General features: G+C 42.5%; 1 protein-coding gene across 1 annotated transcript in view; it reads right to left on the minus strand.

The window, feature by feature from the left end:
• Positions 1-13,497, minus strand: part of LOC138198689 (plasma membrane calcium-transporting ATPase 1-like) — a 90,431-nt gene that overhangs the window by 31,812 nt on the left and 45,122 nt on the right. The window contains 6 exon segments of the mRNA XM_069150267.1: positions 3,020-3,041; positions 3,043-3,056; positions 7,196-7,321; positions 7,850-7,975; positions 8,854-9,111; positions 10,167-10,364. Of these exon segments, the coding sequence (XP_069006368.1) occupies positions 3,020-3,041; positions 3,043-3,056; positions 7,196-7,321; positions 7,850-7,975; positions 8,854-9,111; positions 10,167-10,364 (744 nt within the window).

Consider the following 13,497-nt stretch of genomic DNA (forward strand, 5'->3'; position numbering starts at 1 on the left):
AGGGGAGAGTCATACTGTGATTACAAGACAACATGAAGTCCTGAGCAACACCCTGCAAGGAGGCAACAGTCAAGAGAAAGATGAGAGGAGTCAAATGCGAAAAGGAAAAAAGAAACCGAGGAAACACAGACGACAGCCCACAGACCACTAATACTGCGAAGGGTGCAACTCCCAACAGCCTCGCTCCAGCCCAACAACATCCCGGCAATGTCGCGTTCATGGGAATATATAATGTATGTTTACATGAGATGGTGTAGCAGGTTTAAATCCTAGATGTGTTTTTTGGGTTTTTTTTTTCTTGTCTTTTTTTTTTTTTTTTTTACTGACGCACTTCCTGCACAGATGTTTCACATGAAAAGCTTTCTGAAACACCCCCCAGCATTTTAAATGTGAAGCTTCAAACATATTAATTTCAACATTTATGAGGGGAAAAAAAAACAAAAAAACAACAACACAGCACAGTCGAGGTGATTCAATGAACGAGCAAGTGTTGGTGGTAAAAGAGATAAAGTGAGTATGACGACAGGCTGTCGTTCCACCGACGGGACTCGTCTCCCGAAATATCTTTCTCCATTTTAATTTGTCGTTCCAACTCGGCACGTTCTCCGTTTTTCTACCTGCTCAGCTGTGGTTTCACCGCTCCGCCGCCCTTTCCTTTTTCCATTTTAATACTTTCCGTTTCCTTCCACTCATTTTGCTCCAGATGCTTCTACCTCGCCGTCTTCCCCACCGCTGTCGCGTTACTGTCGATTAAACTTCTGCAGATTCAGAAAAAAAATGTAAAAATTCTGCTGATTGATTCAATTAGCTCATCACCGCAAAAAAATATTCATTAGCACCTATTTTGATAATCCTTTAATGCTTGACGTCGGATCTCGAGCAAATTTTCCAAAAACATCATTTGTGAGGATTTGCTGCTTGTGACTTATGTGATTTTCCTCTTAACATCTTTATATACACGAGTCACATTCAGACGTCACTCTGAGGACGTGCGATGGGGCAGATTAAAACAAACCTCAGTTGCGGCCCTGATACTCTCTTTTTCCTGAGTGAAACATCTGCAGGAAGCGTCGACTGATACTTGACTTTTGCAGTTTGTATTGATTGATAGCAGCTTTACAGTGGTTGGGAAAAAACAAAACAAAACAAAAAAAAACAGCAGAGTAGAAACACCTTGCGATGTGTATTTAACACCAACTGTGGGATTTCATTTAGGGAGGTGCGTTAATTGATTTTTGGCTCAGAGAGGAAAAAAAAGCTTCGCCCACGAGTAGATACACACTTCTGACACGTTCTCAAGTGAAAACATTTGTCGACTTTCAACTCCGGCAGAACGCCAATAAATATCATCCCGCCGGAGACGCGAGGAAACACGACGGACGCGAGCGCTGCGACCGAAGCACGCGGAAACAAAAGTTAAAGCTAAAAGAGGCTGAAAGGCTGTGTGTGTGTGTGTGTGTGTGTGTGTGTGTGTGTGTGTGTGTGTGTGTGTGTGTGTGTGTGTACATCAATACGCTTTCGGTCTGCAGCAGATGCTATAACCATGGGAGGTCGGCAGGAGGGGAGCTGTGTGTGTGTGTGTGTGTGTGTGTGCGTGCGTGCGTGTGTGTGTGTGTGCGTGCGTGTGCGTGTGCGTGTGTGTGTGTACACGGAGACAGCTTGCTGGACATGTGTTGGATCACACCGGACACGGAGGACGGTTGGTTGGTTCTGGAGGTTGGAGCGATGACGTCATCGGCCGAGGGACACCTCCGAGGTCGACCAACACCGAGGGACTCGTGTTTTAACGGGACGTTTTTGACGACACCAAATCACATTAATTGCAGTTCGGAGATAAATAATTATCGCTCGAACAAAATTCATTTGAGCTCAATAACTATATTTAGGTGTTTGGAAGTTGCTCATTAAAAACCTCTCACACTCAGCTGTGCTCTCAGGTTTGTCGGTTCAACTCTAATTGTTATTTCTTTTTTTTTTGGGGGGGGGGGGGTTCCATCTTCTACCTGCTGCTGCTGCTTCAGCATTGCCTCCGTTGGGGTTTCAAGCGAGCTGAGTTGATACTAAAAAGTCGATCGGTGTCGATTCAAACTTTCTGAGTGTTTAATGAAACCGGTCTTGTGTCGACAAGCCCCGCCCACCTTAAAAGGAGGACGTGGACGCGTGTTCAGAGTGGTGCTCAGAGACACGAAGACCACACCGAGTTTTATTCGCAGTCTGCGTCTGTCCAATGTTCTGTCGTCACAGCGGTTTCATGTGTCATCGCTATAGTAACGACGAAGCCTTTGAGGGGGTCCGATCTGCGGTGGAAAACGAAATCCAGGAAAGTGCCCGATACCTAAAGTAAGGAGAGCCGATATAATCAGAGGAGGTGCAGCCGTATTTTTTCCATCACAGAAATCCCAGAAAGTGAGCGAATATTGACATTTGAGAATCTGTTACCGTGTAAATTTTGGCATTTCCGCTTTAAAACGTCACTTAAATGATCAATGGTTCACAGTTAATTTTCAGCTAACTGACTAATCAATTGACAAAGTAAGAGTTTCCGTTTTAAATTAAATTTGGGATAGTTGCTAGTGACTCCAGACTGTGTGTACAACCGCAAACACACACAAATAAATGTATCGTGTACAGATTTTTTTTTTTAATTATTATTAAATTAAATTATTCTTCCGGTGACAAAACACAACTCGAGCGCTTCCAGGAAAATGTCCGGTCCCCGCCCTGCGGATGTCGGACGTCGACATAATCCCACGGCGGTTACCGCGGCGACCGTGGACGATGCGATTGGCTGTCAAAAGACCTGAAGGTTGAGAGTTGCACCCTCGAGACAGGTAAAGCAAGGCGAGAGAAGGTCCCCCTTTATACAGCAGAGAGAGAGAGAGAGAGAGAGAGAGAGAGAGCGAGGGAGAGAGATGGACTGGACGCCCCCCTCCTGCCGCTGGGTGGAGGGTGAGGAGGGGGTGAGCAACAGGGAGGATGGAGGGACAGAGAGGGACGGATGGATGAATGGAGGGGTTACCTTTGTTGCGATTTTCGGGGGGGTCCTTGTTTTTTACCTGTTCGGACAGAGAGAGAGGGCGGAATGCTGATAAATGGCTCAAAAGAAAAAAAAAAATAAGATCAAATCAAACCGAAGGGAGGAACACGAAGTTCAAACTGATAGAAACCCACAGGTGTGTGTGTGTGTAGGTGTGTGTGTGTATAGGTGTGTGTGTGTGTGTGTAGGTGTGTGTGTGTGTGTGTGTGTGTGTGTGTGTGTGTGTGTGTGCCGTGGGCAGGAATGGACGGATCGGAGGAGAGAGACGCACGACTTCCCGCCGTGGACAACCAACAGCCCCAAATCAAAGGAGTGCAATTCAGATTTTTAAACAGGAGGTCATAAACGTATAAAATTAATTATTGGTTTATGTGGATGGTATTGATGTTTTGTAGTACTGTGTGTGTATTGTGTGTGTGTGTGTGTAACGATTATTGATTGTCTGAAGGTCGTACTGACTCGCTCTGGTTTCACCCCACGCCTTAAAGGCAGATTTCATTTCATTCTTTAAATAAAGTTAAACATTGAAATGAAGGTTAATCGCACCTCGAGGGCAGAGGATGTGATTTTTGTTTAGAAATGAACTCTCGCGCCAGATTTCCGTGTGTATTTCCATGTGTTGCTCGGTTTTGCATTCTGTTTTTCCATTTTATTTTCTCCACTGCCGATTCATATTTAAAAGCACATACCGGCAGCTTTCGAGCTGTTTTCGGTACGTGATACATCCCATAATAACCTATCTGCGCTGTGACTGAGGAATCAATATTTATATTTTCTCTCTGGTTTGCAGCCCAACAATAATAATTCTGCAGGTTTACATTTCCCTTCAAAATTGCTCCGCAATCTGCAAAACTGGACTTGTAAAAGTTGCTCAGCTGGTGCAACACTTTGTTTTAGACTGAAATATCTTAAAGTTTGTACAGACATCTGGTTTATAGAGGATTCATCTTCTACAATTCGTTGATAGTCTGGCTGTTCATTTAGCATTCATTAATATCTCCAAAAATTTCTCTTCAACTTTTGACTTAATTAGTAGAAATGGAAATTAACAATAACAACATGTGATGAGGTCTGGTGAGTAAGATGATGGCCAGTTTTACATTTTATTTAAAAACGTTTGTTTTGATCTTTGAGCTGAAACTTTATTGCATCGTTTGCCATCTCACTTTCATTTCATTTTTAATTTCCTGTCATCCACTGTCATCTTGGTTTTCTAAAAAGGGCAGACATTCTTTTTTTCTTTTTTTTTAGGAGGCTGATGTATTGAGGTTTGATTTTATTTGACGAGTTAATAACAATAGTTTTGAACTGCACTACTATGTGTGTAAAAAGATGCTTCCTGTTCTATTTTATTGTGGCATTAACTTCCTGTCGCCCGAACATGGAGCTGTCTGCTTTTAATGTCAAAGGAGGTTTGGCAAGGTCAAAGCCAAACAACCACTAACGCGTGCGCGCACACGCACACGCACACACACACACGCACACACACACACGCACACACACCTCTTTGTCAGTCAGGTAGCGGTCTGTGATCGAGGCTGAACTGCTTCAAGTGTGTGTGTTTGAACACACAGGAGGCTCTTAAGCCTGTAAGATAACCGGTGGGTGTGACTTGACAAGAATGCGTGAATGTGTGTGTGAATGTGTGTGTGAGTGTGTGTGTGAGTGTTTGTAGCGGCTTGATGCAGCCGTGTGTGACAGTAAAGTCTGCCGTGTGTCTGCTGTTACTAGAAAACACAAGACACACATGGCCGTGTGTGTGTGTGTGTGTGTGTGTGTGTGTGTGTGTGTGTGTGTGTGTGTGTGTGCGCGTGTGCTTCTATCTCCGTGAGGACCGGTTGCAGTCGGAGTCGTGATGGGTGTGGAGAATCTGGAGGATGAGGACATTTTTGGAACGTTAGGAAATATCCGAGAGGAAGGACTTGTTTTCTTGGAAGGACATTTTGTCCAGTTCTCCCTTCTTCAAAAACGTTTTTGCAAATTGAGGCATTGTTTCGGGTTTATGATTAAAATTATATTTAAATTCTGGGGCTTTGTGAATGTATTATGTCGAACAGAGACTCTTCTTCTGCTCATTTTCACTTGAATTTCAGGTGAATCTGAAAACTTGTGGTTCTCCTCATTGGGAAGTCGTTATCGTTTTTTCATTTTGTTTTGTTTTTCTTAAAAAAAAAAAAAAAAAAAAAAAAAAAACGTGACTGGAGGCCGAATTGTAAATCTGAGCGTCTCTCTCCGCTGAGCTGGTACATTCGGCCAGTTTCACAATGAATGCCTGACAAACTCAAACTTTGGCCAGTAAAAAAAAACAAATGATCAGACAAAAACAAACTAAAGGAAAAAGACATGAGTAAAAAGGGGGTTAGCATGATCACAAGCAAATCAAAAGCAATAGAGACCGACTGCAGAAGCCTGTTGGTTTACATCAATCTGCTCTGAGTTAGGATGGACTGGACTCTAGCTTTTGAAGGGGTCCTCTTCAAAAACGAACTGTGCGCGAACAGAAAAGGGTACGTTTTGTATTTTGATCCAGCATTATGTCAAATCAGTAGCTCATTACCGTAGCAATAATCTACCCTGAATAAATGAGACCGTGATGTGGTGTTTGTTCGTGTGACCAACCAAACACACGCTTTTGTTTTTAAGGTGGATTATCTTGTGCTTTTAAAAAAAAGGTCTGTGTGGAGGCACAATGCACAAAAGCAAAAAAATGATTAGTGCCTGTCGAGTTTCCCGTCGAACGCTTAACAATAACAGTGGCAGATTAAAATTCATGGTAATTTTTTTGAAACAATAGGTTCCTACTTTCAGATGAAGGTAGAAAACAAATCAGATGCTCATTTACCTCCGGAGACCGAGCAATTCTCTGAAATAACAAAAATCACTGACATGAACACAAACCTCCAAATTGGTTGAAAAAGGTCCCAATTAACTCTTTTAAAAAACCTGAAGCTTGAAGTTCATCGCATCCAATGGCTTCAAACACATCATGATCATTCAGAATGAGGTAATCATGTGAAACAGGTCAAAAGCTAACAGGTTCGAGGTAAAAAAAAAAAAATAAAAAAAGTGAGCGATGTCATCGGTAGCGGACGTGCAGGAAACATCTATTCACCTCTCCAAATATTTGCCCAGATGTATTTTTTCATCAGACTCAGCTTTGGTTCTGTGGTACTTTTAAAAAAAATTTTTTTTTAGCTCCTACCTCTGGGTAGGAAGTTTCCTCGTTACAATAGGTGACGTAGGTGTGCAGCGATTGGTCGAGGACAGGCGCACAGACAACCGCCATGTTTAAAACACAGTGTGAACAGGAAGTCGGGTAAACTTCACCTACGAACGAAGCAGAGGAAGGCTTTTCAAATGGAGGCCCACGATGCTGAGAAATGGACCGACAACAAAGTCCAGGTTTTATTAAGCCCGTACGCATCGGAGGAAATACAGCGCGACTTAGATACGACAAAGAGAAATATCAAAAGTTGCTCCGTTTATGTCTTTTTACGTCATTTCACAGTTCCTATTGACGGTGCGAATGCAAATTGCAAAAGGCCTTATGACCTATTTAGCTCCGAGGGAAACTCCTGTTTCTCGAGAAAGTCCTTCAAACACCTTATTATGGTGGAACACCTGTTTGGGGGAGGGGCCTAAGAGAAAGGTTAACGAGAGGTACATTTGTCTTCACTCTTGGTCAGATACTTTAATCCCATGTCAGTTGTGTTTAGCAGATACACTCGCAGCGTAAAATAACACCATCACCTTGGTCTCATTTATTCTCTGATGACGTTTCTGTGTTCAGATTGAAGGTCAGTAATGTTCCCAGACTACAGTTAGACCCTTCAAACAGCTCTGCTGTTGTCAGCCCAGACTGGATGAACTCGACCCGCTGACAGAGTCGGCTAGTACGGCAAGAGAAAACTTCAAATCAACACCAGCGGATAAAAACGTGCAAATATTTCCGATCTGCACTGTTCAGACAGCAGAGTAGAAATATTCAGAGGCTGACACGGTGAAAGTCGTCGTTCTAGCCAAACGTTCCTCCCAAACACTTGACAGATTTACGGCGAGATGTGTCATCGTGTCTCAAGTATAAAAACCCTCACGTGACCTTCAACACCAGTTGTGTTTCAGTGAGAGGTGCGTGACAGGCTCCGTCTCATGTCTTACTTTTCTTGACCTTCTTCTCTTCGTCGTTCTCGCTGGCGCCCAGCAGAGTGAAGATGATGCCGGTTTGGGAGTTGAGGCCGACAGCTGACACCACCATCCTGCCCGATCCCTCCATCACATGGGTCCCTGAGGACACATTCACAAAAGCCGGGCGTCACTTCGGAGACATATTTAACCGTCGTTTCTTTTGATTTGAAATCTTTGTCAAATCACTCATTTTATCTGTCAAATCTTTTCTTTGGCTGCAGAATCCTTTAAAAGACACGTTATTTGTATTTATGTCAACATTATGAGCATGTGGGATTCCTCAAGGATCAATCTTAGGGCCACCACCATTACTTCTTGGTGGTAGTGGAATATAATTTTGTCCCTGTAATATTACAGGTGTGAGCTTGTGCGTTTAAGTAAAACTGAATATTGAGATCGGAGTTCGTCATATCAATTTTCTGGGTCTTTTAAATATGTACCAGTAAACTCACAGAGCTCACCAAAAGCAAGAGAACGAAACATTTACCGTAAACCAAACACCATCCTTGAAACAGTCCCACAATTTGAAATTTGATTCTTCTTTGTTGACAAAAAGTAAACATGTTTTGGGTTTAAGGGGAGGGACCGTGGTTGGCCCATGTCATGTGACTGTGCTCAGGCGCTCACCGGACAGCAGCATGGGGTCCTTCTCCATAGACTTCCGGACCTGGTCAGACTCTCCGGTCAGGGAGCTCTCGTCAATCTTCAGGTCGTTGCCTTGGATCAAGATGCCGTCAGCAGGCAGCAGGTCTCCTGCAGGCGGAGAGGTCAGAGGTCAGAGCGTTTTATTCCCATCAGCCACCCGGGACGTGAAGACAAACTTATTCTGGACCTGCATTTAATTTATTCCTCAAAAACCACTTCAGTGAAAACAGATTGTTTTTTTTGCTCCAGTTGTCTCAAAATTGGATGAAGACTGAAAACACGAACATTTCATTAAACACGTGTTCTCTTCGACTAAAATAGAAAAACTCTGCTCACTCTGTAGTTGTTATTGAGCCAAAAGGGTCAAATAGATCCAGTTGTACATTTTCAATTGCTTTTTTTTTTTTAAGATGTTATATGCTATTATAATTTTCTTATGATGTATCACCTTCTGTGTATGTGAAGATTTCCCATCAGCTATTAGGCCTGTTACATGAAGTCCACACACTTCATTGGACTATTGGTCTGCGTGTGTTTTTCCTGGTTTGGTCAAAAGCCCTTCATCTCAGAAATGGATCTTAATGCTAAAGTATACAATATGTTAACTAACAGTGTGCTGATCTTTGTGTCTAAAGCTTTGGGATTCCCTTTTCCTGTTCCAGCACATCATGAAGAAATGTTTTTCACCGTCTGGTGTGGAAAAATCCTGACTGACTGGTCTTCTCTGAGCTCTGACTTCCACCTCATCCAGCCCCTCTGAGATAAACTAACCTCACTAATTCACTTCTGGCAGAAACCTGCAGACCTGTTTTTCATCTCATTTATTGCTGAAGGGTTTCGGTAAAACTTTTGAGATTTAAAAACCTCAGAAGGAGCATTAAAAGTACAGAAAATTGTAATAAGGAGGGACATGTTTCGAGTTTAATAACCTTCAGTTAATAACATCACAGAACACACATTTCGGTATCGGTGTCGGTGTTTCGTACCGTATTTGATCTGAGCGATGTCTCCCACCACGATCTCGGCCACAGGGATCTGGATGACCTGACCTTTGCGGATGACTGTGAACTTTTGCTCCTGCTCGATGCGACTCTGCAGCCCGCGGAACTGCTTCTCCTTGGACCAGTCGTTGAAGGCCGTCACCAGGACCACGATGATGACCGAGAACAGGATGGCGGCGCCCTCGATCCAGCCGGCCTGGGCCTCCCCCTCGTCTTCGACGCCAGATTCAGTCTCGCCGCACGCTGGAGAAAAAAAACACCAAAAAAACCATCAGGACATGTTGAACTGGAATCACTGGAAAATAAACTGACTTGATACAGCCACTATAAATTACCACTGCAAAGGCAGGTAGAGAGGGCTCAGCGGAAACCTCCAGCTTTGCTTGTTTGCACAAAGAAAGCTCAGATTATCAAAAGGTTCAAACGTCCATCCTCCAAAAAGTTTGAAAAGGGAGTGAGAGAAGAAAAACAAGGTCTGGCTGTGAGTTAATCTGCTGACATTGAGGTTTTCTGGTTTCACACTTTAACCAGTGTGAGCCCCAAGTGAAATGCTAAATATTTTCACATTTGTTCATTTTACATTTTTTAAATCAGGAAGGAGGAATTGATTGTTGATTATTTCAACTGTTGTGCAGCAATTGTGCAAAAAAAATTAGGAACCCTGCTCAATATTCAGCGACCAATCCTTCATCAGCTATCACAGCTTGCAAACATTTCTTGTAGCAGCTACGAATGTTTCTTGTAACTAAAAATCACTTCAAGTTCAGCAAATATTTTTACCGTCTTGATGTCTTGAATGTCTCATATTATGTTTTAGATCTACAAAAAGATTTTGAAAGATGTCCAATGATCTATTTTTTAAACAGATTATAAAAAGGTAAAAATTAAATGACAAGAGATATCATACATATTCAATCTATTTCGTTAATTTGTTTCATGTTTTAATATCACGATGATATACAAGTCTTCTCCATTGCCAGGAATAAAATTTTGTTGAAGAAATACTAAAACTAGATTACATGGTTTCTGATTTATTTATATGTACTATTAATACAATTTCTTCACGCCGATGCTCGAAAAATTTCAGACTCACAATAAAGTATCCTCATTAGTATCGTTTTACAGAATCTATCAGCTCAAAAAAATTTAACAAATTAAAACGGTATTTATTTGAACCAATAAATTCAACACAACATACAAACATCTACAAACACATACATTTAAACATTTGTACAGATCCAGAATTTAAAAAAAATAAAAGCTTGTATTTGTAGAATCTCAACTCTGAGTGCACCTACCTTCACTGTCGCCCCCTGGTGGATGATAGAAGGACAGGCCCAGCGAGATGATTGCAGCGATTTCCAGGATGATGAGTGTGACATCCTGCAGAGCCTCCCACACCAGCTGCAGGAATGTCTTGGCCTTCTTTGGAGGGATGAAGTTCTTTCCAAACGAAATGTGACGTTTCTCCAAATCAACGGGGTTTCCAGACAGACCTGCCGACACAAAAAGAAGTAAAGATCAATCCCGTGACACGATACATGTTTCAGCCGTGTGGATGGAAGATAAGAAGGAGGTACGGCAGGAATCGAACGGTATTTATTTTCAGCGCCGCGTCTTGCGTGTCTGATCCGACCCAAATTCACCCGACAGCACGAAGAGCTAAAAACGTCGGCAACGAGAAGAACGTGGGGTCCTCCAACAGATGGTGTGGAGCACGCAGAGCCCTGATCTCCACATCATGGAGTCAGTCTGGGACTACATGAAGAGACAGAAGACTGCGAGACAGACTGAATCCACAGAGGACCCCTGGCAAAGTCTCCCAAGATGCTGCCGATCTGCCAAGTGCCTGGAAAAAACACTGAGCACGGGTGTACCGAGGAGAGCTGGTCACAAAACAAAAACATGAATTTGGTTTTAAGTTTTCATGTTTAGAGCACTTTGTATGAAGTGAACTGATCGACAAAAACAAGTAATGTTGTTATTTTCAGATAAAATCCTCACTTTATTGTTGTCTGAGCCTAAACAATGACAGACTGTGTCTCTGGTGGGAAAAGAGGGACTCCGGTCAGTAACACAGTGTATGTGTGTGTGTGTGTGTGTGTGTGTTGCCGGGACTACAAGAGGCTCTCCGGTGTGCGTTTCAGTGTCAGCACAAAGCTGTTTATAGGTTCTTCAGCCCTAAACATCTTGTTAAGCTCTGAATACAACACAGTTATAATCTGATTCTAATGCTAATGTTTAACGGCAGCTACAGTATTTGTGAGAGGCTTAAACGGTTAGCCAGCGCTGAACTTTCAAATCCAAGCAGACACGTGGAAAAGAGCAGCGTTCACACACACACACACACGCACACAGCATGTTGTTTTTGTTGGCGAAATCCTGAGCATCAATAAGAATCAATGGGATTAAAAAAAAAAAAAAGATCATTTAGTGTGGAGTTCCTCTTTAAAAATCGTTTTTACAATCAGTCCGTTCTTCTTATGAACTCAGGAATCATCTGAACACACTTAAATAGCATAAGATCATAATGCAGCAGCAGGTGTACGAAAACACAACGGTCTTTAGTCCACGTTTGTGTAGTAACATGTTCATAAGGACGTAAATATAAGCAACCATGACTGACAGTTTGTCATAATGTCTAATATTGACAGGCATCTTTTTTTGTGATTGTTAATTTGTGATTTGGAAGAGGTTTTTTCTGTGTGATCAGGTTAATGTGTCACTAATACGAATGTCCTCAGAAACTCTTGAAGTACTGTTGAGATACATGTTGTTTATCTCGTCTCTTTTTTACTCTTGTGGACTTGTGTATGTTTACAAGGTTGATTACTGTGCTTCACTTATATTGACTCAATATGAATTGTTTTCATGGGATGATTTGTTTCTTCCTACCATGAAGCACAATGGAACAGTTTCCTTTGACTATATAACTGTATACACAGCTTTACAGCATAATGTTGACATTTTTTTTTTTTTTTAAATCCATCTTTAACATGATTGGAAGTGTGTTTAGGTCTCTACACGGCTCTGCACACACACTTACAACGGTGGCAGGAGATGCAAGTTACGAAAAGTCCAGATTGGTTTCAGAGGGCAGTATTTCCATGCTCGGCATTTATTTGGCTGAATCACCAACGCTCCTGTGTCCCACCCAGAAATATTATATAACGATGTGTTCATTATTTCCTCCTTTCTGCGTGGAGATGTAACTTTAAAAAAAGAATTTGCTGAAGTTCAGACAAATGGTGCGTTCAGGTGCAGCTATACAGACAGGAAAAAAGAAATCCCATGATTAGAAGTTGTGCCGTTTTTCCAGCTTTCACTGATCTCTGTATGTTTTCTACGGCAGCGGGACCCCGACATTTTAGCTTTTGGCCCCTTAAAACGCTTCGACTGGTTTACATCAGTTCAACCAAAGAGAAAAGGTTTTTCTTTTCTTTTCGTTTTTAGGCTGAAAGAGCTGAAATGATACCGGAAAGAAAAACCCAAAAACAAAGGAAAAGTCATAGGAATGAAATATAATATTAAATATGAGGAGTGTGTTTTCTCTGGATTCCTCTTCCTGTCAATCATCCTGCGACCCTTCAGGTTTATCCCGTGGCCCCTGTGCAGGTCCCGACCCACAGGGTGTTTTTGTGATGAATCCATGGCAGCCTGAACTGACCCGGACCAGCCTCCCCGCTGAACACACAATCTGCTGCTCCACCAGAGCCAAACTGCTCCACGTCAACACGGCACCACCTGATCCGACCGAGCCCGTCTGGATCAGCCGGCTCTCAGGAAGCTAATGAGGACGCCCGTAAACACCCAGTAGGAAAAGAAAGTTGACATTAATCTATAATGCAAAATAACTGTTCGCAGCAATATACTCCAACAAACAACAATCGAACGTCCACAAAGTTTTAAGACATAAAACTTGCCAAAAAAAACGTCAGTAAAATATCCGTCTCCAGATTTCTTCAACTAATCGATAAGTTCAGCGAGTTGAAAAATGTGTGTGATGTTTCTCTTCCTGTCTCCTCCGCAGAGGGACAGCCTGCAAACGCTGGCTTACCAAGGACCAAACAATATCTGAGTTATTGATTCCAGAGCCGTGACTGTCATTTTCCAGCGGTGACTCATATCCAGCTCCTCATTTATTCTCCATATAAAGACAATAAAAACAAAGAGATTTCTCAGTCGACCCGGACGCTCCTGAAGGGGAGAGAGCGGCATCCACGTTCCCGTCTCCTTTCTTCTGCTTCTCGTTCAAACTGGGTGAAAATTAGATTCTAAAAATACCATTTGTTGTACCGTCCTAATTAAAGGGGGAATTAGCAGCTCGACGACTTTACCTTCACTTTTTATCAGCAGATGAATTTCTCAGCTGAACCATTTACCGCATGACCTCGTTAACTTCACCTGTGGGTGAATATCGCGGCGACACGTCAGATTTAAATAAGATAGTGGAGCTTCTTCTTTTTAATTAAATCGGTGTGTTTTTCAGTGAAATCGAGGACTTCCTCTGCGCGGTTCTGTGGGCAGCAACATGGCTGCTGCGAATTTTTGGGGAGATGTGCAGTGGAACGTGATCTGAATGTCAACAGACCGCACTGCCAGGATTTCTGGTGAAGGCAGAGACCCTTT

Source organism: Embiotoca jacksoni, unplaced genomic scaffold (genome assembly GCF_022577435.1).
Source record: "Embiotoca jacksoni isolate LCO1_2020_lvr unplaced genomic scaffold, fEmbJac1.0.p SCAF_1, whole genome shotgun sequence".
Lineage (NCBI taxonomy): Eukaryota > Metazoa > Chordata > Actinopteri > Embiotocidae > Embiotoca > Embiotoca jacksoni.